The 22465-nt window shown below is 58.8% G+C and overlaps 8 protein-coding genes across 8 annotated transcripts; 5 read left to right on the top strand and 3 right to left on the bottom strand.

Annotated features, from left to right (window-relative positions):
• Positions 1-77: 77 nt before the first annotated feature.
• GGTG_01780 (hypothetical protein) lies at positions 78-2917 on the top strand. Its single transcript, XM_009219551.1, has 2 exons — positions 78-2560; positions 2658-2917. Exons 1-2 carry the CDS (start codon positions 414-416, stop codon positions 2779-2781), a joined length of 2271 nt encoding a protein of 756 aa, XP_009217815.1. The 5' UTR covers positions 78-413; the 3' UTR covers positions 2782-2917.
• On the bottom strand, positions 2902-8469 carry GGTG_01779 (hypothetical protein). The gene is made up of 9 exons (XM_009219550.1): positions 8218-8469; positions 7269-8119; positions 6220-7171; positions 5935-6165; positions 5549-5795; positions 5180-5484; positions 4626-5119; positions 3845-4560; positions 2902-3754 (listed from the first exon to the last, which is right to left on the bottom strand). The coding sequence occupies exons 1-9, from the start codon at positions 8313-8315 to the stop codon at positions 2975-2977; spliced, it is 4674 nt and encodes a 1557-aa protein (XP_009217814.1). The 5' UTR covers positions 8316-8469; the 3' UTR covers positions 2902-2974.
• Positions 8470-8568: 99 nt separating this feature from the next.
• Positions 8569-10121, top strand: GGTG_01778 (mitochondrial import inner membrane translocase subunit tim23). Its single transcript, XM_009219549.1, has 2 exons — positions 8569-9469; positions 9552-10121. Exons 1-2 carry the CDS (start codon positions 8822-8824, stop codon positions 9603-9605), a joined length of 702 nt encoding a protein of 233 aa, XP_009217813.1. The 5' UTR covers positions 8569-8821; the 3' UTR covers positions 9606-10121.
• Positions 10122-11216: 1095 nt separating this feature from the next.
• Positions 11217-12282, top strand: GGTG_01777 (hypothetical protein; the record flags this gene model as incomplete). Its single annotated transcript, XM_009219548.1, has 2 exons — positions 11217-11474; positions 11704-12282. The coding sequence occupies 2 exons, from the start codon at positions 11217-11219 to the stop codon at positions 12280-12282; spliced, it is 837 nt and encodes a 278-aa protein (XP_009217812.1).
• A 1169-nt stretch (positions 12283-13451) lies between these two features.
• On the top strand, positions 13452-14315 carry GGTG_01776 (dephospho-CoA kinase; the record flags this gene model as incomplete). Its single annotated transcript, XM_009219547.1, has 1 exon — positions 13452-14315. The coding sequence occupies one exon, from the start codon at positions 13452-13454 to the stop codon at positions 14313-14315; it is 864 nt and encodes a 287-aa protein (XP_009217811.1).
• A 530-nt stretch (positions 14316-14845) lies between these two features.
• Positions 14846-18610, top strand: GGTG_01775 (hypothetical protein; the record flags this gene model as incomplete). The annotated part of the gene is made up of 2 exons (XM_009219546.1): positions 14846-17531; positions 17622-18610. The coding sequence occupies 2 exons, from the start codon at positions 14846-14848 to the stop codon at positions 18137-18139; spliced, it is 3204 nt and encodes a 1067-aa protein (XP_009217810.1). The 3' UTR covers positions 18140-18610.
• Positions 18611-19120: 510 nt separating this feature from the next.
• On the bottom strand, positions 19121-19680 carry GGTG_01774 (hypothetical protein; the record flags this gene model as incomplete). The annotated part of the gene is made up of 2 exons (XM_009219545.1): positions 19121-19225; positions 19489-19680. The coding sequence occupies 2 exons, from the start codon at positions 19678-19680 to the stop codon at positions 19121-19123; spliced, it is 297 nt and encodes a 98-aa protein (XP_009217809.1).
• A 423-nt stretch (positions 19681-20103) lies between these two features.
• On the bottom strand, positions 20104-22465 carry GGTG_01773 (eukaryotic translation initiation factor 5). Its single transcript, XM_009219544.1, has 2 exons — positions 20858-22465; positions 20104-20782 (listed from the first exon to the last, which is right to left on the bottom strand). Exons 1-2 carry the CDS (start codon positions 21869-21871, stop codon positions 20501-20503), a joined length of 1296 nt encoding a protein of 431 aa, XP_009217808.1. The 5' UTR covers positions 21872-22465; the 3' UTR covers positions 20104-20500.

Below are 22465 nucleotides of genomic sequence, written 5' to 3'. Positions count from 1 at the left end.
AGTCCGCGTTGCGATGACGTCAGCGACTTAGGGACGGGGCAGGTTGGGCGAGCGAGGCTGTGCTGTGACGGATAAGGTACCACCATGTTCGAATGGCCTCTGGTGGGAGGGGAACGGCATCTGAAGCTAGCCAATCTCTGTAAGCCCTAGAACGCCATACAATCCATCCGAAACAAGTTGAGCAAGTCCAGAACAAGAGCGCTGTCTCGTGGCCGCTGCTTCTTTCGCGAGCGTGATACCCTCTCCTCCATCATACCTCCTAAATCTCCATACGAATTACCGAGAACAAGCTACGCTCCACTACCTACCTAGGTACCTATCTTCTTCCTCCAAAGGTGTACACTACGACTGCAATCATCAAATGTCTCCGTAGCATCCTTCTCTAGCATCTCACAGCTCAGCAACCGCCAAACATGTCGCATCACAAGCCGTTTAGCTCGCTGTCCCCGATCGATTGGGCGTCGGTACCTAGCAGCGAGGCCCTCCCCGATTTTCTGCGCGGCATCTTCGCCGACACCCAGACCATCATCGACAGCATCCCACTTCCCCAGGGCATAGCGAGCGCGATCCATGGCGGCAGCGGCCACGGCCACGGCCACGGCAGGGCCAGGGCCAATACGGACCCCTCCGGCGGCTCAGTGGCCCTCAACAGGGCGCTGTCCCCCGGCGGCGGCGCCTGTGCCCAGACGGCCAAGCTGCTGCACAAGGAGTGGAAGGAGGTCAAGACGAACCCGCGCGACAACCCGCTCGCCATCAACGTCTACAAGCTATCGGCCAAGGACGGCAAGGGCGCCTGGTTCGCCCGCCGCGGCATCCACGAGGGCGTCCCCTTCGACAAGTTCCGCCTCGGCCTCGAGCGCGAGTTCTCCGAGGCCCTCAAGGCCCGCGTCGCGAACCCCAACGCCGGCCCCGGCGCCGGGGACGTGAGGGGCATCGGGGCGGAGAAGAGGGCCGAGTGCGTGCACGCCGAGGGGATCGGCATGCTCGAGGTTTACCAGCTGTCGGCCCAGTTCCCGGGCCCCACCACGCCTCGAGACTTTGTCACTCTCCTGCTGACCTCGGCGCCTGAGCCGCCCGTGGGCGGCGGCAGCAAGAAGAAGAGCCGGGGGCCGCCAGCGCCCAGGCAGTTCATGATCGTGTCCAAGCCGTGCGTGCACCCGGAATGCGCCCCGCGGCAGGGATACATCCGGGGCCAGTACGAATCTGTCGAAATCATCCGCGAGATACCGGTAGAGGTGCCCCTGCGCAAGGTCCGCTCGTCCATCGATCTTAACAGGGACGGGGCCGGCGACCTGAGCAAGGCGGAGCAGGCAGCGCTTGGGAGAGAGGCCATAATCCGGTCGGCGCGCAAGGCGACTGCTGGCGGCGCAGCCGGTGATGATGATGGTGACGGCGACGACGACGACGACGCACGCTCTGTCCGTAGTGATGTTGGGACGGTCAAGGACGCGGACGCGGCCATGGGCACGGGCCACGAGACGGAGATGGCGGTCGAATGGCTGATGGTCACCCGGAGTGATCCCGGTGGTAGTGTCCCACGCTTCATGGTAGAGAAGGGCACTCCCGGCGGAATAGTTAGCGACGCCGGCCGGCTACTTGATTGGTTGGCCTCTAAGAGCCTCGCGGATCTGGCCGAGGAGCCAGATCTCGACAATACCGCTGCGGAAGCTGCGGGCGGCACTTTGGAGGTCGCCGAGGAGGACCTCGAGGGCCGGGGGCAGAAGGGAGCCCAGCCGGGGACGCAAGGCGGTGCAGTTACACCAAAGGCCTCCAAGCCCAAAGTTCCTATTAGAAACCTGGTCCCGAATCCCGAGGCGCAAGCCGACGATGTCCCGCCAGTGGCGCCTGCTACCGGACTCTACAGCATGATCACGGGTGTTATCGGCGTCGCCGGCTTGGCCGTGGCGTCTCGGATCCCGTTCGGGGGCTCCATGGGGGCGACCGATTCCGAGCCGGAGCTGGACGGCAGGGACGACGACACGGCCCCGGACGACTCCAGCGACGCGTCCTCGGTGCGGACCTTCAACTCGGCCATGGAGTCGCCCGAGCATAAGCCGTCCGAGGACATACCATCTCTCGACGGCACGTCGACGCTCACCGAGGACACCTCGACCGAGACGCTGAGGAAGGCCCCGTCGAGCTACTCCAAGGAGTCCGAGTCGTCGTCGGCGGCGCCGTCGCGCGTGTCGCTGCAGCACGACAAGGACCTCCGGAAGCTGCACGAGCGGCGCAGAAAGGTGCAGGACAAGATGGCGAAGCTGCAGGAGCGGTCCCTAAGCAAGCAGCAGGAGGACCGGCAGCGGGACGAGCAGGCGACGGCCAAGCTGCGCGAGAAGCACGAGCGCGAGGTGGCGCGCCAGGAGGACAAGTACCGCCGCGAGCTGCGCAAGATCGAGGAGCGCCGCGCCGCCGAGGAGAAAAAGGCGGCCGAGCGCCGCCGCAAGCAGCTCGAGCGCGAGGAGAAGGCCAGCCTCGCCCTTGAGCTCGAGCACGCCCGCGCCGAGCTCGACGTCGCGCTCAAGCAGGTTGACCTACTCAAGGACCAGATTGGGGAGCTGCAGTACGTGATGATTTTCTTCTTCTTCTTTTTGCTGAATTGTCTGTCATCTCGTCCGCCGTGGCTAACTCGCAGTACCTCTTTTCTCAACCATGTACAGGTCGCAGAACACGATGCTGGTTGCGACGCTCGGTAAACATGGCTTGCTCAAGGGCGGTAGCATCGACGCATTGAGCGAGCTCAAGAGAAGCACCTCTTCTGTCAGTGCCAGGTCTATGAGGTAAACTTTCGACTGTGCCCAAGTTAGGGATCGTCTTTGGCGACAGAATGTACATTTTTGACTTCCGGCAGGAACCACTTTCGTAGCGCACAGTGACTTGCCTGGCGTTGAGAATAATAAAAAGCAGACACACAAAAGATCTCACTATTTTCTTCGTCTAGCAACTACCTGTACACATAAGGTGTCCTTCCGCCTCGTCAAGGCGCAGATGGCGCCTTGCCAGCCATGCGCACCAGAGTCCCATGGAGCCCGGCCTTCTCCCAGACCTCCCTGCCGCTCGTCAGCGCCGACGCGAGCTCCTCGTCCTGGAACGCCGCCGAGAAGGACTCAGCGTTGATGATGATCCTGCTGCAGACGTCAAAAGCCTTGGGCTGCGACGCCCACCCCAGCGGCGCGTCGGCGCTCCCGGCCGCGTGCCGCGTCAGCGCCTCGAGCCCCTCGGCGGCCCAGTCCCGCAGGTGGTCGAGCATGCCACCGCCCCCCCTGCCGCACCCGTCGGCGGGCAGCCGCGCCGCCACGCCCGCCCAGCGGCGCGCCTCGCGTACCTCGTCGACGAACAGGTTCTGCTCCTCGACGACAAAGAGCGAGTCGTCAAACATCAGCGCCTCGCGCAGCTGGTCGCCGGGCCGCCGCGCGACTGGCGGCTGGCCGGGGCCCGGGCCCGGGTCCGCGCGGATTCTGGTCTCGCCCAGCGCGCGGAGCACGGCGTGGTTGGCGAACTCGGTCGAGCACGCCGCGAACGCGGCCGTCATGCGCTCCAGCAGCTCGTCGGCCGCCTGCACGGGCACCAGCAGCCTGCCCAGCACAGGGGTCGCGGCGGCGGCACCGACGTCCCTGATCTCCTCGTCGTCGTCGTTGAGGGTGTCGTAGAGCGCCAGGAGGAAGGGTAGGTAAGCTGCGGACTTTGTACACCAGGTCCCGACGGCCATGGCGAAGGATTTGATGGCCATCGCGGCTGCTTCTCTCATATCAAACGCCTGGTTCGTATATACATACGCACAGTCAGCGATCCGAGTCAAGATTTGTGTCTTTTCCACATGCTCAAGGTTTGGTCACTCTCAACTCACATTGTCGGCATGGCCTGCCTCGCTGATAGCAACCGCCCATGCGCGCAGCTGTCTGTCCAGTGCCTCATGTGCGACGTCCTGGCCATGCTGCAGTGCGAGGGATGCCATGATGGGGCCGCTGGCTCGGATGCTGGCCTGGAGGGTGCTCGGATTGCATTCGGAGCTATGTATGGCAGCCCAAAGCTCATTCAGCTCTCGGGGCGAAGGGATATGGCTGATGTCTTTTCCGGCTATGAAGCCGTCTAGCAGGCTGGTGATGTTGTTGAGAGCCGCGTATCGAATCTCGAGGTCTGGGGTCCGGCACGCCATCTCAATGTAGGCTTGACACAGCTGGGACAAGCTGCTACTGGGAGCCTCGCTGGCCCAGAGCCTCGGGGCGGACTCGGCCACGAGTGCCGCAGCGTTTGAATCTAACGTGGCCAGCTTGAGCACCACGTCCCGTAGTAGCTCCGCATCGCCCCGAGCCGCAGTCCATCGGGCAGCTTCAAGCCCCAGCTGCACTTGAAGGAGTGCAGGGGATGTACTATTGGGATCGTCACTCAATATCGCCAATATTTCTTCCCTGAGCGGTGTTGTGCCGTCTGGGTTACCGCGCAACGACCGTAGAATCAGGCTATACACCTCAAGATGTACCGCTTGGGCATCTGAACAAGCTTTGAGAACGCCGAAGCCTGAAACCGCGTCGAGTGCGAACAAGAGGATGGGAAGTTTGTGATCTGGAGTTGACACTAGATGTCAGCTAGAGCCATAAACAACAAACTGGACAAGACAGCGCTCATACCATCCGCGGCCACCTCAGAACTCTTCTCCATGAGGAATTTAATGGTCAAGAGGGTCCCGTGCAAGCGGTTCGCCGAGTTTCGGGACTTCTCTAGCAGCCCCTGTATTTCTGTGAGCCAGTCCATCGAGACGAGGAACGAGCTCAGAGTACGCGCTGCTATCTCCCTGACATGCCACAGGTGGCTCGCCAGGTACTCAGAGACGCAGACATAGAGCTGGTCACGGTGCGAGTCTGGTGGCCCGGCACGTCGGATGATATCCAGTGCCGGGAACACGGACTCGGCGGCGCGCCTCTGGGACTCAGTGTCATGGGCGCCCTGGCCCGACTGTAGTAGGCTGATGAGTATGGTCGGCAGAGTCGGGTATTTGACGTAGGATATCCTGATTGTTCTGCCGTCCCAACCACTCTCTAGGAGCGCTTTGCTGTCCGAGTTTCCAAGTAGGCAGTCGATGACACTCCTCAGAAGAAGTAGGCCGCAGTTTCGAATCGCCCACCTTACGAGACCATGTTAGTGACATTTAAAGGTCAAGCAGATGGATAGAGGGATGCGTTACAATTCAGATCGCAGACTGTTCGCTGCAACTTGAAGGAATGTCGGCAGGTACCGCTCGGCCCTCATGCTGAGCAGCGAACTCTTGAAAACATCCTTGACGCAGTTTAGCGCATGAACCTGGGGCAAATTGGACCCATCCGTTTCCGCGGCCCGGGCTGGGCGTTGCGCGATCTCGCCCAGCTTGTTGATAACTTCGTCGAACGAGGGCCGCGTGGCATTGGCGGCGAGAATGCCCGTCATTAACGCCGGAATTCCGGCCGACCTCCTTGTTGTGGATACTTGGGCAAAGATACAGTCGATGGTTCCCTACAAGTTTATGGTGAGTGCGTGTCAGGGATCGGCACGCAAGTTTGAACCAAAAAACCCTTACCTTGTACCACGAGAAAAGTAGCCTCTCTTCTGCGGGTGCCTCGGGAGATGTCACCAGTGGGTCTTCAACCAGCTGACGGCATGTGGTAAATGTGAGAGAGACGGTGCTGAAGGCACCACGATGCCTTAGATTAGATAGTTGCTCAAAGGTCAAGTTTCCGATGTCCCCAAAGACCTCGCGCGAAGGCAACAGCGCGCCTTTCATGCGACTAAGCCTCAGGGGCGCCAGAAATAAGCGCATGGTGTTGCTTTAAAAGAGTGCACTTGTCAGCTTTTGCGTATTGCCGAAGCAGGCAGATACCTGGGCACGTATCTCTAGGCTTTCCCAGATCCTTGACAAGGATACAGTGAGGACAAGGATATAGTGAGGAGAAGGGTGGGACGAACCTGGACTCGTGTATTGCTCGGAAGCTGTAGCTTAGAAGCCCTTTGGTGTCCAAGCCCTCTGCATCCTCCATCTCCTGTGGCAGGTGACCTTCAGGAGAATCATCGCAGAGGATGGGCTTGACGACACTCCATATTTGCCGACAGTATTCCACAACGCGCTTCTGAACAGCGACGAGGCGCTCCAGGTCATCGCTTGAATACTTGGCCTTGGTCAAAACCTCCCAGATACAGCTGAAAGTTGTTAGCTTGATGCCGTCTATCGTCGGTCCGAGCGCTTCGGCTCACCTTATTGAAGCAAAGTCTCCGTGGACGGGCTGTTCGACCACTGCCTGTGCAATGTCGTGCTTCGCAACTCCTAGCTTCTTGTCGATTTCATTAATCACCTCGTCCAGAAATTTTAGCTGGTGGTCGAGCGACGTGGACCAGCTACACAAGAGCCCCTGGAGGCGAGCGGTCCCGTCACCATGATCCGCACGGCCGGTTCTGGATGCCAAGGCACTTGCCTGGATCCTAAACTCTCTCACCACGTCCCAGAGCTCTGTCGAATGCTGGCCGTTGCCCCCGGAGATGGGCGACTTGACCACTGCTTGAGGAGCGAGCATGAGTAGTGAGATTGCCGTCTCCCGGACGTCTGAGAAAGGATCAACGACTAAGTCGAGTATCGAGCGGATCCATGAGTAGTCGAGAAAGATCCGACTGTTAGACATAGCCCTTGTAGTAGCGCTCTCGCTTGAGATGTCTTTTCCGGACTGTACAACCTGTAGCACAGCCCTCAGCGCGGTGATGTGCCGCTGATAGGAGGCCGTGGGGACTAGCTCTCCAAGCAGGAAGCCGAGGTACCACTCAAAAAACGCCTCGTGATCTTCCAGTGCCTCTCTGGAGACGGCGTGCTTGAGCTCGGCCTGTGTGGGTTTGGCTGCTGCTTTGGTCAGGGCTCCTGTTTGGGCGGCAGGCTTGTGTCCAAAAGTTATTGTGCCGCGAACTCGCTTGATCATGATCTTGGTGTATGTGAGTGCCTCTTGTCGGAACCCCGCGCCTGGATCTGAGTAGTAAGAAGGCAGATGCCTTCTAATGAGGTGCAACGCCTCGATTGGATACGGCTTCGAGAGGGAAGGGGATGTCACCAATAGCGACAGAGCCAGCAGTCGCACAGGCGGCGAGGGATGAGACAGAACGCCTTCCATCACTTGAACATCGAGGACTACAGACTTTGACGCCTTCTGACTGGAAGCCGACCCTGGAAATTTTTGTTACTATCTCGAGTACGTCCAAAGAACCCAACATCGGGCATAGCAGCGGGCTGAACCGTGAGTCACAGGAGTAACGTGGCTTACCTGGGTCATCCACCAGCCCAGACTTCTTGCCAACCTCCAAAGCCGCTAGCCTGAGAACAGCTATGCTATCAAGCTCATCCTGGCTACCCTCTCCAGACTCGGTTGGTCGATTGAGGATATCTAGGAGCTCTAGGGATAGGGGGCGATCCTTGAAGAGTGGGCCGAAGATGTACAGCTTCATGTTCTCCAGGATTCCAGGGTTGACGCGGAGCTCCTTATGCAGCCATGAAAGCCAGGTCTGGACGGTGAAGCCCTGGAGATTGCTGTTATCTATGCTTGACCGAGCAAGCAGGGCTTTGAACAGCGTGACAATGAACTTGCCAGCAACCGAGCAGACATAGTGCAGGTACATCCATGAGACTAGATCGCCACAGAATCTCCTCCACAGGTCGAGCTCGGGGAGGGCTGCCACCGCGGGCTCGACCTCGCGATACGTGCGTGCAATGTCATCGAGATCATACACGGACCTGCCGAACAGGTGGTTGAGCGAGTTGATGCACGACTTGACCAGGGGCCTCGTGGACTGCCGTGTGATGATGGAAACCAGGCTGACCAGGATCTGGCTACGGACGGCAGCAGCAGTCTTGGGGTCCGGGTTCTGGCCGATCAGCACAAGGAGAAGATCGAGAACGAGCTTCATAGAGCGGTGCTGGTCCTTTTCGTTCCACTCTATGTAGAAGTTGAGCAGCGTCATGGACGTTGGCTCAGAAAAGGCCCAGGTTCTCACTGGGGCATGCCGAGACTTTGCGCAGTGCTGTACAAAGCCGCAGAGGCGTGTGCAAGCCAGCACCGACGAGTGGCGCGGCTGTGAGGCCCCGGTGAGCAGCTGTTCATATATCTCCTGGGAGCGGCTGATGCGTGGGTTATTTCTTGCGTCAGTCAACCTCCTCTATTTTGTTATACTAGCGAAGGGCATCCTGTATCTGTGTACACAGCCTGGTCCACCCACAGTGTCAGAGAGGCCTCGGGTTGTTCTTCCAACCATGCGATGATGTCGTTGGCGTTTACTTGGGGATCGCCCAGATCTGGCGGGTTGAGGCCCTCCATCTTGAAGGCAGCTGCCAATGTTGTTTGTTCTAGTCGGTCTCTCAACTGCCTTCAATCTTGGCCGAGTCTGTTTTCAGGGGAGCTTCCAGCGCTGCCCCTCCATCCCATTTCTGCCCTGGTGAATTTTTGGTGGGCTTTAGTGGACGAGCTCACCTCAACCCCTCAAAGTGGCTAGCTTGCAGAAAGGGCCCACAAAAGCTCAATCCTTCTTGTTCGGCACAGACCAGCTCGCTCCGTCATCGCCCGCCGCTAATTTTTTTTTTTTGTCGAGGCTGCGAATCGAAACCTGGGCAAAACCGCGATCCCACTTTCAACCGCCCGCACTACCTCGACAATCACCATCGCCTGTCCTCGACGACCTGCCGACCCGCCCCTCGTCCTCTCCACGTCGACGAACACAACCTCGGGTTATTTGTTACCATAGCAGCTGGGAGGAGCTACCTTCGTCCCTTGGTTGCATTCCTTGAACTTAGCTTGACAGCGAGGGAAAAAAAAATCCACACAAAATGGCCATCTGGGACACACTGACTGGGCGCAAGTCCGACTCACAAAAATCCTCCACACCTACGCCGACAGCTCCATCGCCAGACGCAGGAGCGCCGCAGCTGACACCCCTCTTCGACTCGTCACAACCCCAAGGCGTCGACGCCTTCATCGGCAGCTCCTCGTTCGCTGACCCGTCACAACTACATCCCCTCGCCGGCCTCAACAAGGATGCGCTAGACTACATCACCCTCGAGGACTCGGTGCTGTCCGACCTACCCGGCTCACAGTCGGTCATACCCTCGCGAGGCTGGAGCGACGATCTCTGTTATGGCACCGGCATTACATACCTGTCCTCCCTGGGTGTCGGTGGAGCGTGGGGGATGCAGGAGGGCTTGCGCAGATCCGCCGGCCAGCCCCCCAAACTGCGACTCAACTCGGTCCTCAACGCCGTAACCCGTCGCGGCCCCTTCTTGGGCAACTCGGGCGGTGTCGTCGCCATCGTTTACAACCTTTTCAACTCGTACTTTGGCTACCTCCGTGGCAAGCACGATGCCGCCAATTCCATCGCCGCCGGTACGCTGAGCGGCATGCTGTTCAAGAGCACCCGCGGCCTACGACCAATGATGATCTCTGGAGGAATTGTTGGGTCTGTCGCTGCGGTCTGGGCGGTATGTATATGTTCTATGCTTGGCGGTTTAGCTACTATGTGACACCAATCCGCAATCCCCATGCTAACGAACACCATCTTAGGTTGCGCGCAAAACATTTGAATCATCCTCGGATAAGGAAAGGATCTCATTATAAGCAAGGGGTAGCCTCACCGCAGCAGCCCACGAAACTGGCGGTTGAACCTATTTTGCCAACTACAACTACCTACCCACTTCACATTCTCTTTCCCATTTTCAGTCAGGCTTTGCCTGGCGCTGTGTAAAAATTCATGTATCCACATACCCACCTATCCGTTACGACGTGAGCGGCAATATTAATGAGGCGAGCACTTCGCGTGCGCCCCTAGGCGAGTTCTCGATCTACCTGCTGATGGATGAGGAAAATGAACGCTTTTCCTTATTGGCAGATCTGGCTTGGGCACACAATCGGGGCATTTATCTCATACTACGGTGATTATCTCTACTCCTCTCTGGCAACTGTATTTTTTAGAACGGAGGTGGGTCATATGCGTGTACCATACCACATCTAGTTGAGCGCGGAAGGGCGTGGAGGGCGTGTTGGGCGTTTGATTCTGCAATGGACTTGGATTTCCCAACATCCTGTGGGATTCGTGATGCTAGCTATGAAGGTGAGCCTGACTTGTGATATAAGCTTAGGTATGTGGTCCATATTCAACGTATTGTCAATATCAGGTCCCTAGGTACATACTAAGATAGAGTTGTAGCCCATTTTTATGTGGCAAGGGCTAGACAGGGGATGTGCGCTACTCCGTTGTTCCTGCTGTCTGTTTCCATCTGGTATATTTACGGTCCTGTCTGACTGATTCCCTCGTTAACATATTGCAAGTTCGGGTCCACGTCACATATATTGAATTCGACTCGACTGACGTACCTCCTTGCCCTATCCGCTGGTTCTTGCTACCACTCAACACTTCCTACCGCTTTTCCAACGCTTAAAGGTTGCAGTTGAATGTGAACATTTTGAGCGTAGCATTGACCTTGGACCAAACCAGCTCGACAAACAGTCCTACGACGACATCATGTGTTTCGGCTGCCTCCCTTGCTTTCCGTTCGCGGCAGTCTGGATGGAGGACGATCCTCGAGGCAACAACCCGTACCGGTTCCATCCTGGCTATGTTGAAGGTCAAGAGTGGCGCGCGAGTGAGCTTGTTTTGGCACCAATAGTATGTTCCCATATCTCCCCTTTGCTTCAACTTTCCTTCACCCCCCGCCCACACCCTCCTCACCCTCCCTTTACCCGCCCGCCACCTAACGTCCTGGCAAGGCAAGGACGGAGGCAAGGACGGCACGGCACGCACCCCCTCCTTCGCCACTTCCCTATTTGGACGACCCAAGGGGCCCAGACCGCCGAAGTCGCCCGAGGTTGTGGTAGACGAGGTCAGAAGTGGGGCGAGGAACTCGACGCAGGCCCCCTCCCGCACATCTGCCCATACAAGTACCAAATCTTTTCCATATTCACAGCTGGAGCCGCGCCCTCTCTCCAACCCAAAGCATCAACCAGTCCTTCCGATTTCTTCCTCTTGAAATCTCGGATCGGGAAAGTTTGCTCTCTCCCACAAGCACACTCGGGCCCAAGGTCGCTCTCAATATTTGCCCACCTAGCCTCGACTATCACAAAACTTGCACCTTCATCCTCTCAAGGCAATCGTCACCGCTCGACAACTCGTGAAGAAGCCAGGTCCTCCATTCAGAGCCCAGTCACAAGCCCATCAGCCAGACAGACAAAATGGCTGCCGACTACCAGAACGCCGGTCCACCCAACCTGGGCATGAACTACCAGCCCCAGGTTCCTGATACGACGTATGGTCCCACGACGCACGTCCACCGCCCGCGCTTCGATCATCCTGGACTCGTGGCTGCTCAGCCTGCCATCTCCGTCAGTGTCCAGAGCCCGCACGCAGTCATGATCCCCCAGCCTGGAATCCAAGTGGCAATGGGTCCTATGTTCCAGCCTCCGATCATGGCCGCCCCGATCCAGATGCCGGTCTGCGGTCCCTTATCTTTCACTGCAAGTTCAGAAATAGAGCAGCGTATACCATCTGGAGCCGTCCAGTCTCGCGCGCCGCGAAGAAGGCCGAGTGGCTAGAGCGGCTCATGTCGATCTGGACTGCGTTACTATCCGCCTACCCGCCTCGGCTCCGAGACCTGGAGATTGGACCATAGTACCGCATGCTCTGAGCCTAGGAGTTGTCGGCTGACAAGTAATCATTCAGGGCGCTGTCCAAATCCCGGCTCCGGTCGCTGCCGTCACGGGACCTCCTGTCTTCTTTCAGCAGCCGATCCCCTCGGCTCCCATGGTCATGCCTGCCGGCCCTCCCATGGCTGTTGCTTCAGGAATGGCCATGGGCCCTGGAATGTCAGTCGGACCCGGAATGGCTGTCGGACCCGGAATGGCCGTCGGACCCGGAATGGCTGTTGGATCCGGGGTCGCCGTCGCGCCCGGCATGGCTTCCATGCCGGGAGCTTTCCCTGGTATGCCGACAGTCGTCGCGGGCCAGCCAGGAATGATTCTCCAAGGTAACTCTGGTGCCTGGCCCGAACCTGCGTGCGGCATCGGCCGCACCGGTACCGAGTATGCCGCAGAGCAGATGGAGATGGCTTATGCAAACAAGTCCTTTGAACCGCAGGATTTTAAGCCGGCCGATGACACTGCGTCTCGCATGTACATGTGTCGCGAGCTAGACGGCAACTGGACACTGCGCAGTCGCTATTCTATCGACCGCATGGGAAAGGAGTGGAGATGGCACATGGCTCCGGAGGGCTACTTTTATGCCGTCCGCTTGCCCAACTGAATCTTTGCGCGCGATGGGTTTTTGAGGCAACTGCAAATCAATGAAAGTCTGGTAAGCCTCCAAGGGACACCGAGACATGATACCCAGTACAACACACCGTCGAAAAGAGTCTACTGACAGTCGATACAGTCAGGATATGCTGCAGTTCCCTGTCAAATCCAATCTTCTGATCCTTTACTGGATTTCGATTTGTCGGGTAAAAGCTGAGGTACGAGAGTTTTATGAAGAAACAAGCACACTCTTAACGCCTCTAACATTCTTTCATAGCCATGAGAAGCGACGAAAAGCATACGCCCGCTCATCCCACATCAAAGTCTGCTGCCGTCGTCGAGTTCTCGACTGGAACCGAACCGAGTGGAGAATATTGCGGGAGGAAATTGGCCGCAGACTCAAGAACTAGATGCTCGCTGGCTGTTGCGCTGAGCTCAAGACGAAAATATTATCGCGGTGGAATCTCGGAGATGGGTTCATTGTAGCTAGTTTCATCTCGAGGTGGCGAAGAAGGCAAGACGAGAACCGACAAATTTCTTTGGTATCCATCGATGATTTCATAAGTCGCAGGAGAGCAGCTAGTCCGAAGACGAAAACCCTCGGTAGCATGCGAGCGCGACGGGTTTGAGAGGTTTGGTGGCAGGTTAGTGGTTGGGATGCGGTGTCGTCGGGATGAGGCTCAAATGCATGGTTTAAAGTCCGGCAGTTTGGTGGCTGCCAGGGAACAAGGGTCATGCCAAGACAAGCCTAGGCCAGCACGTCCGCTGGACCGATGGCGTGGGGTCCCCACTGAATCCCTGTAGATCACGCCAGGCGGGTAAGCCGAGCGAGTGTCACTGCGCAGCCCCCAAACGTCTCCAGGGCTTCCCCCATCTCCCCACCTCGGCTCATGCCTGGTCGTAGGTGGTTTTCACATGAACCCAACTCCATTGTTCATGCTCAAAAACAAGTCCATGGCCGGAGATAGAAGGTAGAATTAATAACGGCCCCAGCGAACCGCAGACATCACCCTGGAGACGACCGTACCATCTTGGAAGCAGCAGTCCGTTGTGACTTTCAATTGGCTTGGGGCCATCCACCTTTCTTTCGTCGTCGGCCCGTGCAACATCACGTCATTGGACAACATATCAAAGCGACACAAAAGCCCGCCGGGAAGCGCACAGCATCAACGTGGCACCATGCTGCTCATCGGACTTACCGGCTCCATCGCGACGGGCAAGTCGACCGTGTCGGCCCTGCTCTCGTCGCCGCCGTACTCGATGCCGGTTGTCGATGCGGACCTCCTTGCCCGCCAGGTCGTCGAGCCCGGCACTTCGGGCTACAAGGCCATCGTAGCGCACTTTGGGTCCTCGACGCCGGACCTCCTCCTCCCACCGATCCCTGAGGGGCAAGACAGCGTGCCGGCGGCCGGGCCGGTGCCGAGGCGGGAGCGGGCGCGGGAGGAGAAGCACGGGCGGCCCATCAACCGTGCGGTGCTGGGGCGGCGGGTCTTTGGCGACGAGCCGGAGCGGCGGGCGGACCGGGCGGCGCTCAACGGCATCGTGCACCCGGCGGTGCGGCGGGCCATGTACAGGGCGCTGCTGCGGCACTACCTCTCGGGCCACCGGGCCGTGGTGCTCGACGTGCCGCTGCTCTTCGAGGCCGGCATGGACCTCATGTGCGGCGCCGTGGCCGTCGTGGCCGTGCGGGACCCGGCCGTGCAGATGGCGCGGCTCCGGGCGCGCGACCCGCACCTGTCGCAGGAGGACGCCGAGAACCGCGTGCGGTCGCAGGGCGACGTGCGCGACAAGGCCAGGCGCTGCGAGGCGCGCGGCGCCGGCAGGGGCGCCGTGGTGTGGAACGACGGCGACAGGGCCCAGCTCGAGCGCGAGGTCGCGCGGGCCGTCGACGAGATCTACGCGCGCAGCCCGGCCTGGTGGAGCTGGGCGCTGCTGCTGTGCCCGCCGCTCAGCGTGGCCGTCGGGGCGTGGAGCTTTTGGCAGAACAAGCGCATCAACCGCAGGTGGAGGGAGACGGAGGAGAAGGAGAGGGCGAAGCTGTAGCGGCGCTTGGGTTGGCGGGGAGGCAGGCTGTAGGATGAGGGCGAGGTGAGGGTCGTCTGTATTGATACTGGCAAGGCGAGAAGAGATGCCTCGCTGTAGGCAAACAATCAGCTGCTGACGCAGACTGTTCCTCATGTTTCTTCTGCCTTTATACATTGCAGTGCAATGGGATGCGGTTTGCTCCATGGTCGGCTTTTTGGGAAAGATCGGATGGGTGGATGTTCTTGGCCCCATGGGCGCTCCTTCCTGTCGTTACTGGCGCGAACCGGCTCTGTCCAGTCACGCACCTTCATCGTCTGATAAAGTGCCAGATTGTTTGCTCTCTTTGCAATTTGCTGTCTTCGCAACGCCCACGGCCTCCCCCCAATCAGTCGTGTCCTCTTGCCTTTTCCATCTTCCCACACCTTTGTTATTTCTCTTTTCCCAGAGCCCTTTTCTCTACCGCGTTGCCCTCCCAACTCTCTTCTTGGGTTCATCTTCCTCCCCAACTGCAACTCTACCTGGACACCTGTGTCCGCACCGCCGCGACCATGCCTCCGCACTCCGTGATAGAGTGGATGATCGGCCAGAACGTCACTGGCCGAAGGCCGAGACCACCCAAGCGAGCGGCACCCAAGCGAGAAGTGGTCAGGGTCGAGGTCACTACCGACGACGAGTCCGGCGCAGATGCCATCAGCATCACATATCCTCGCACCGGCCCCGCCAAGTCTGATGGCGCCCATGTGAAGAAAGTTAGGTTCGATTCTGTCCTCAAGTCGGCCCTCAAGACCTCATCGTCGCCCGACAGCTCGAGCAGCTCGTCAAGCTCGAGTCCCAATGGCGACTCTTCAACCAAGAACGGCGCCAAGGCTTGCAAGCTCAAGGCTGCACTTAGCGATGAGAGCAGTGACGACACCACTTCGGATTCGGAACCCCATCCGACCTGCCTCTGTCGGGACTGCAGGGTTGGGCGACGGCGGGCGAGAAGACTGAGGCGTATGAAAGCCAAGGCCGAATCGTCGGACGATAGTAGCACCAGCGAATCAGAATCCGAACCCGAGCCCGCTCCTGCGCCAGCCCCCAAGCCTCAGCCCAAGCAGAAGAACAAAGGCAAGCAGAAGAAGCAGGAGGCAAAGTCCCAAAAGAAAGCTCCGGCACCCGCTCCTCCGCCCACTCCTGAGCCCGCAACCGACACATCTGAGTCGGACACGCCTGGCGAGACAACAGATGGTACGCAGACCGAGGGAGAGAGTGAGAGCGAGGCAGAGGCTCTACCGCCGCCGCCTTCTCCTGAGCCCGAGCCTGCGCCTGCTCCTGCTCCCAAGGAAAAGGCACCCAAGGAGAAGAAGAAGGCTGCCAATGCCGGAGCCAAGGGCAACAACAAGGCCGACAACAAGACCGCCAATACTACCGACAACGGAAAGGACAAGGATTCCAACTCTAGTGAGAAGAAGGGTGGAAGCGATGCAGGTTCCCACGGCTCCAAGAACTCTAACAGCAAGATTTCCAAGGGGGATATGGACAAGGCCGAATCGCGATCCCAGGAGCTGCCGCCGTTCTCTAGCAACGACGACGCTAGACCGCCTCATCTACTAATGCCAGTCAAGGCCCAGATTCTTCAGGTCGAACATACCATTGAGACTCCGGACGACCCACGGCCGAACGCTTTCGTTAACAATGAGCATGGCGTCCTCCGTGTCTACCACGGCCCTGCGTACGGCAACCCGAACGGCAACCTCTATCCCCAGCGGAATTGGTCGGGCCAGCCACCCTCATTGGGGATGCCCCATCCGCTCAACAATCCCTATATGTACGGGTTTGGAAACCCGGGAGCCGACCGGGCCGCCAACGCCCTACCCCAAGGCCCCTCACATGACAACCAGATGCCACCGCAAATGATGTGGCCGCCAGCTGGCATGGGACCCGACGGCCCACAGCCTCACATGATGCCTCCCGGCGCGTTCCCTGGCGGCCACTTCATGCCTCCAGGCTGGCCAATGGGCGCTGTCCCTGGTCCTGACGGCAATCCTATGCTACCCGTGTTCCCCTATGGCCCTCCACCTGGCCCACCGGGCCCAGGCAGGCCCCCTCAGAAGCCAACAAGCATCCGATCTGGAGGCTCTGTTCCCCCAAAGTCATCAGTTGTCGGGGGACTTGAGCTGAACTTTGATGGCAGCGGTCGCCCCGTGACAGCGCCGTCGAGCAAGGGCAGGGACAAGGACAAGGGATGGAGCAACAATGTCGCGCCGCCGCCACAGCCTTCGGCAGGAAAGGGATCTCAGGCGCCGCAAAATGCCGGCAGCGCCTCCAAGGACCCATGGCAGACGAATGACGCATGTGCTGGAGCAGGGCACCCGGGCGTGGACGGCAGCGGTGGGTGGGGCCGCGACGCCTTTGAAAAGCCGCCATCAGGCTCGGGGCATGGCTCGCATGGGAATAGAAGCAATAACAACGCCAACGGCGGCGGAGGATGGGACAACAACAGGCCATCCAGCGACCGCCCTGGCTGGCCTCCTTCCAAGCCCCCGAGCAACCAGAACTGGGGAGGCGGTGGCGGCGGATCGAATACTGCCAGCAACCAGATCTGGAGAGACGGAAATAACTGCTGGACTGGTAACGTATCCAACACCAGCAAAAACCAGGATTGGGGAGGTCCCGACAACTGGGGCAACAGCGGCAACTCGGGTGGCGCACCGGCGCCATGGGACACGGGCTCGCACAAGAATGCATCCGCAAAGGCGCCCTCTCAGCACTCGGGCTCTCAGAAGAAGAACAGCAATAAGGGCAGCAACAAGGGCCCGCCATCGAACGTCTCGGGAACGAGGAACAATGTCGCCCCGGGCTCTTGGGTCAACGCAGACAGCCAGAGCACGACGGCAAACAGGGCCCCAGCACATGGCCCCAGCAGCCAGCCCCCTCAAGGCTCACCGCCTGCTAACCAAGACACAGGCAAAAAGCAGTCCGGCAGCGGAAGCCAGCAAGGAAGCAACAAGAGCAATGCCGGACGGAGCAATGTAAGCAGCGGCAGCAACAAGAACAACGGGGGCAACGGGAACGACTGGAACAACGAGAGCGATGGCAACAATTGGAACAACGGTGGTGATGGCAACAATTGGAACAACGGTGGTGATGGCAACAATTGGGACAACGGGGGTAATGTCGACAATTGGGACAACGGGGGTAATGGCAATAATTGGGATAATGGAGGCAGCGGCATGAATAGCAGCCCACCCAAAGGTACGCCTCCTCCCCCAGACAATCCCATCCAGTCCAGCACCCCAGCCGATGCCCCCGCGGTTGAAGCTGACAAGACGCCCTCCGACTCAGGAACCGGAGGAGCCTGGGGCAACACGTTTGATAACAAGTCGAACAATAGTGGCAACGGAGGCGGCCACGGCCCTGGGGACTACCCCAGACGCCGGAGCGAGCGCATGCCCGGGTCCTGGGAGTCGCCCCTGCCAAGCGCTCACCCGCACCAAGACGCGGCCAACGACCCCCGACCGTCGGGAGGAAGCAAGAGCGGCAGCGCCGCCGGACGGGGCTGCTCCCAACGCAGCGCATCGCACCACAGCGGACCGCCGGCAATCCTCGCGGCCGTATACGACAACAACGTCGCGGGCGGCGGCGGCGGCGGCGGGTGGGACAACCAGCCGAGCAACAACCCCACCACAACCGGAGGCGGCTGGAGCAACAACGGTGGTGACGGCCATCCGGGCGGACAGCAGTCTTCTACTGTTGGGGACGCTGGATGGGGCGCCGGCGGAAATGCCGGCCCCATGCCCTCCTGGGCCGACCCCAGCGTCGCCCAGAGCACCAGGAAGTCCCCCTCTGGCACCGAGTGGTAGTAGTAGATGGTGGTGGCGCCTACCCCGGCTGCTCTGGTGGGCAGTTTGCGGCTTCTTCAGGCTCATCAGAGCATCCATCAAGGCGGTGGTGTGGGTGGTCCGCGGCCTGGCCATGGGCGTACTTGGCATTCTCTTCGTCTGCAACGTCGTGGCCCGAGAGATGCTGGGCGGCTTCCTCAACTGGTGGCTGCTGGCCATCCTCGCGTGCGTCTTTGGCTGCCAGGCACGGGCGTACCTGACGGATAGCGCGAGGCGCGATTCGATATTTTCGGTTCCGGGGTGGCTGTGATCCGCGCACGGAGAGGAGATGGTTGGCAGTAGCAGCCGGACCCCTTCCCCAGATCGGGAGGAAACCTCCCATTGCGGGCCCTTTGTATGGCCATATGGATTTGCTTATTCTGACCAACCGTGGGCGGTGGTCCTGTCGTTATATTTGACTGGGAAAGACAACATTCGGGAGGCGGGCTAAAGATTGCAATTCGCTTGCTCACTATCTTTTCTTTTCGGAGGTTGCTTCTTGATCGAGGCGCTATCAACCCATATCCTCATTTGGGGGAGGTGCTATGTTAATTTGATAGATGTTTACATCTGGGTCGTCAAACGAGGACGGCAGGGGTGCCAAAAGTCGGCACCCACATACTCGCAGATAGATGGAGGGCGTCATTGTCCTTCTGGAGGAGGTTCGTGATAGGCGCCAAGTAGTAGCGTCAAAATAAAACTCCGGCACTGCAATCCTCACAACCCACAGAAGGGCTGGTTCACGCAATTCAACATGTGCATATGATTACCTGCCTATCCTGAACCGATCTCCCCAGGTTCCCGAAGCCTAGCCTTGGACGAGTATAGGCGTCGAGTCACTAGCAGTCAGGAGAGCCATGAAGGGAACATTAGTCGTTTAGTTGAGGAGATGGTTAACAAGGTTTTTGGAAGAAGGCGCCAAGATCTGGATGACGATAGAGCTGTGCCACTATGTGGTTCCGCCTACTCCTCGATATGATTCCCAAAGCCCGAGATGGCCTCTCCTCCCGCGCGCGCGCTCAATGCCTCCCGTAGGGGAGAGAAGAGGATGGAAGTGTAAAAGAAAGCCTTTGATGCCAAAGTACAAGAATGACGCCCTCCCCGGAAAAGGCTCTCTCACGTCTTACTTTCCTGGTCTCACACAGCGTCGTCCTACCAAAGATTGGAGCGGCCCACCAAATAAAGGAGCACTCAGCGCTCGAGGCGGTGTGTGTGTATCACGTCGGGAGCTCGACATCTGCTCCGCAGGCTGGTTATATTGGGGAAGACTGATGCATACCAACATGCTCAAGCACCAGGTCTTGTTCGGTCAGAAGCTAGATGTACCCCACGTTATGCCCAGAATCATCCAGGTAGACGCCATAGTCGTCCTCGTCCTTCATGTCGAGGAAGCACTCATTCGGGAGCCTCTCATACAGTCCGCTGACCCCGGGGTTGAGAAGCAAGAACTTGAGCACCCGCTCGCTGCCGATGGCGTTGAGCGCCGGGGGGCCGGCACCGGTGCAGAACCCTGCGCCGCACATGGCTCGGCCGCAGAACACGGCCAACTTGGGCCCCACCAACCCGGGCGCCAACTTTGGCACCAACCCACTGGGGGCAGCCTGCAGCACACCCAACAAAACTACCCCTACATACTGGCCTCTCAGTAGCCACAGGCCCGTCAGTACCCCCAGCAAGATGAGGCACGCCGTGCTGTGACTTACGACGAGGCCAGATGCGAATGATAGAAAACTGCTGAGCGGAAAGAATTTGGTTTTTTGTATCCAAGCATACTTGGTCACCTACTCACTCACTCACTCCTTTTCTCTCACCTGGAACTCACCCTATGTCGCCCCCTGCTTAGGTTGAAGCGGCGGCAGCTCAGGGCTGGCACTTAATCCAGACTTGGGAGAGGCATTCCTTTTCGGGCATGACTATATGGGTATGTAGGCGATGCATGGGATAAATGGAGAGAAGCGAGTTTTGACAATTCAGGAAGGGGGTCTACCTGACGCTACACAAGCAATAGACGCACAGCACAATGGCCAGTTTTGTTTAGACCGTATGTTTCTCGCTCACTCCTGGCTTTTCTCCTCGCTCTTTCGATTCTTACAAACGCTTCGCCTTTCAAAAAGACGAAATTTCAAAAGCAAGCACGACGGACATTGATTGAAACTGAGTGGTGTACATGGTAGCGAGAAGAATAGCGAGCGTGGAAGAAGACAAACACGTGGTATGTCAACCCGAAAGCAGCAATCAAAGACTAACCGACCGATCGGGGTGAAAGAAAAAAAAGCCACCAAAGAAGAAGGGCTGCAGACCGAGTCTCGCAATCAAACAAGAGGTCTTGTGAGCCTTTTATTCCTACTCATCGTCCGAGTCCTCCTCATCGGCCTCGGCGAGCCAAGTAAGGAAGGGCTCGGCAGCCTTGCGGACCTTCTTGGACGTAGCCAGGTCGACATACTTCTTGCTGGCGCGGGTGCCCCACTTGGTCACAACCTCCTCGGACACGAGGTCGTGGTGGTAGTACAGCTGAAGGATCTTGACGACCTTGTCCAGCATCTCCGCGTGGTCTTTGCTGAGATGCCCAATAAGCCTCTCGGTACCGCCCAGGAGGGCCTTCTCATGGCGCTCGGAGCTGACGATCTGGACGGGAGGAAGACGTGTTAGCTAGGAACGAGTGACAACAGGAAAAGGATACACATTCAAATCTTGACATACCTGCTTGAGCATGCCGGCACGCTTGGTGATCTGCGCGCAGATGTTCTCGTTGAAGACGGTCTGGACAAGGACAAGAACAGTGCGGTGCTTGGTCTCGATTCCAAGCTCCTTGGCCTTCAGGTAGATGTCGAGATCGTCGACCTTGTCCACGCCACCCTTCTCGTCGGCAGATTCCTGGATCCAGATGCCCAGCTGGTCGTAGACGGTGTTTCCACCGCCCTCGCCGTCCTCATCGTCCTCGTCGCCGCCTATGGTTAGCTTCTGCTTGAACTCGTCGGGAAGCGACTGCTGGCGAGCCTTGACGGCCTCGGCGCTCATGTCGACAGCCCACTCGTCCTCCTCTTCTTTGTCGGCCTCCTTGGCAGGAAGAGTCTGCGCCTCGGCCTTGATCTTACGGGTCAGGGCGTCATCGTCGTCACTGATGTCGGCGGCCTTGTCGCCGTTCTTGTCGCCGTTCTCCTTGCCGGAGCCGTCGGGAGAGTTCTCCTCGGCGCTGTTATCTCCGTCCTTGGCGTTCCCGTTCTGCTTGGCCTTGCGGGCTGCCTTGCGCTCGGCCTTGTCCTTTTTGGTCTTCTTGGGCGTCTGCTTGAGGATGAAGCCGCTGAGCTTCAGGCGTATGTCGACGTCGGAGCGGACGCCACAGGCCTTGCAGTCCAGGATGATGTGGCCATCCTTGATGTTGACCTCGGTCTCGGGGTTCTTGCACTTCTTGCAGAGCACAAATTTGTTGATGAAACCGTCGAGGTAGTCCTGGAGCTTGTTGGCGTCGTGGGCGCCGTTGATGATCCAGCGGTCGTCGGCAGGGTCGAGGTTGGTCTGGGCACCGAGCTCGAAGCCGAAGTACTTGATGAGGTAGCTTCCAGGACGGGCGAGCTGCTGAGCAACGTTGCTCAGGTTGACGACAACGGTCTTGATGCCGTTGCCCTTGCCCTCGATCTTGGTCTGGAGACGCTCCATCTTGTAGCGATAGAAGACGTCGGTGACATCGCGGCGGACGTTGATGTGGGCAGCCATGGTTGCGGTTGGTGGGTGGACAACAAGGGCTCTGTGCGAGGCAGATTGGAGAAGGGAGCGAGGCTTCTTTGTGTCGAGCGGCGGCGATGGAAGCGAGACAAGGAGATCTGACAGGAGGATTTGATGGCGAGCAAATCAGCTGGCTTGGCGAGACATGAACTTCCTGGCGCGGAAGGGGTCAGGAGTCGGGCGAGAGGGGCCGAGGGGTCAGTAGTGAAGCGGACGTTGCGTCAACATAGGGGACAGGTGTCGGCTGTGCGGGATCAAAGGCATGAACGCAGGGCGCTGTCCGGTTCAACCGTCGGAGAAGAGAGAAGGACTACAAGGTATCCGCGGTATGCGAAATGATTGCAGCTTGGGCGGGGAGTGTCTGAAGACGGTGATTTTGTCGTGCTGATACATAAACAGCTCCTGTCTTCTGGATACCGGCTCTTGATGATGTTCCGATGGCGGAGATGCCGAGGGGAGGGGGTTGTGGGCGGCGAGGAGGCCGTCGGGCGATGGTGGCAGAGAAAGACGGGGTGGTCGAGACGGGGCGTGTGCGGGCAGAGCAGTCTTGTGCGATCTGTGTCGGCTTGCTCTCTCTCTCTCTCT

This window comes from Gaeumannomyces tritici (assembly GCF_000145635.1).
Source record: "Gaeumannomyces tritici R3-111a-1 unplaced genomic scaffold supercont2.1, whole genome shotgun sequence".
In the NCBI taxonomy this organism is placed as follows: domain Eukaryota; kingdom Fungi; phylum Ascomycota; class Sordariomycetes; order Magnaporthales; family Magnaporthaceae; genus Gaeumannomyces; species Gaeumannomyces tritici.
Note: the sequence above shows the minus strand (reverse complement) of the source record. Positions and strands in the feature narration are given on the sequence as shown.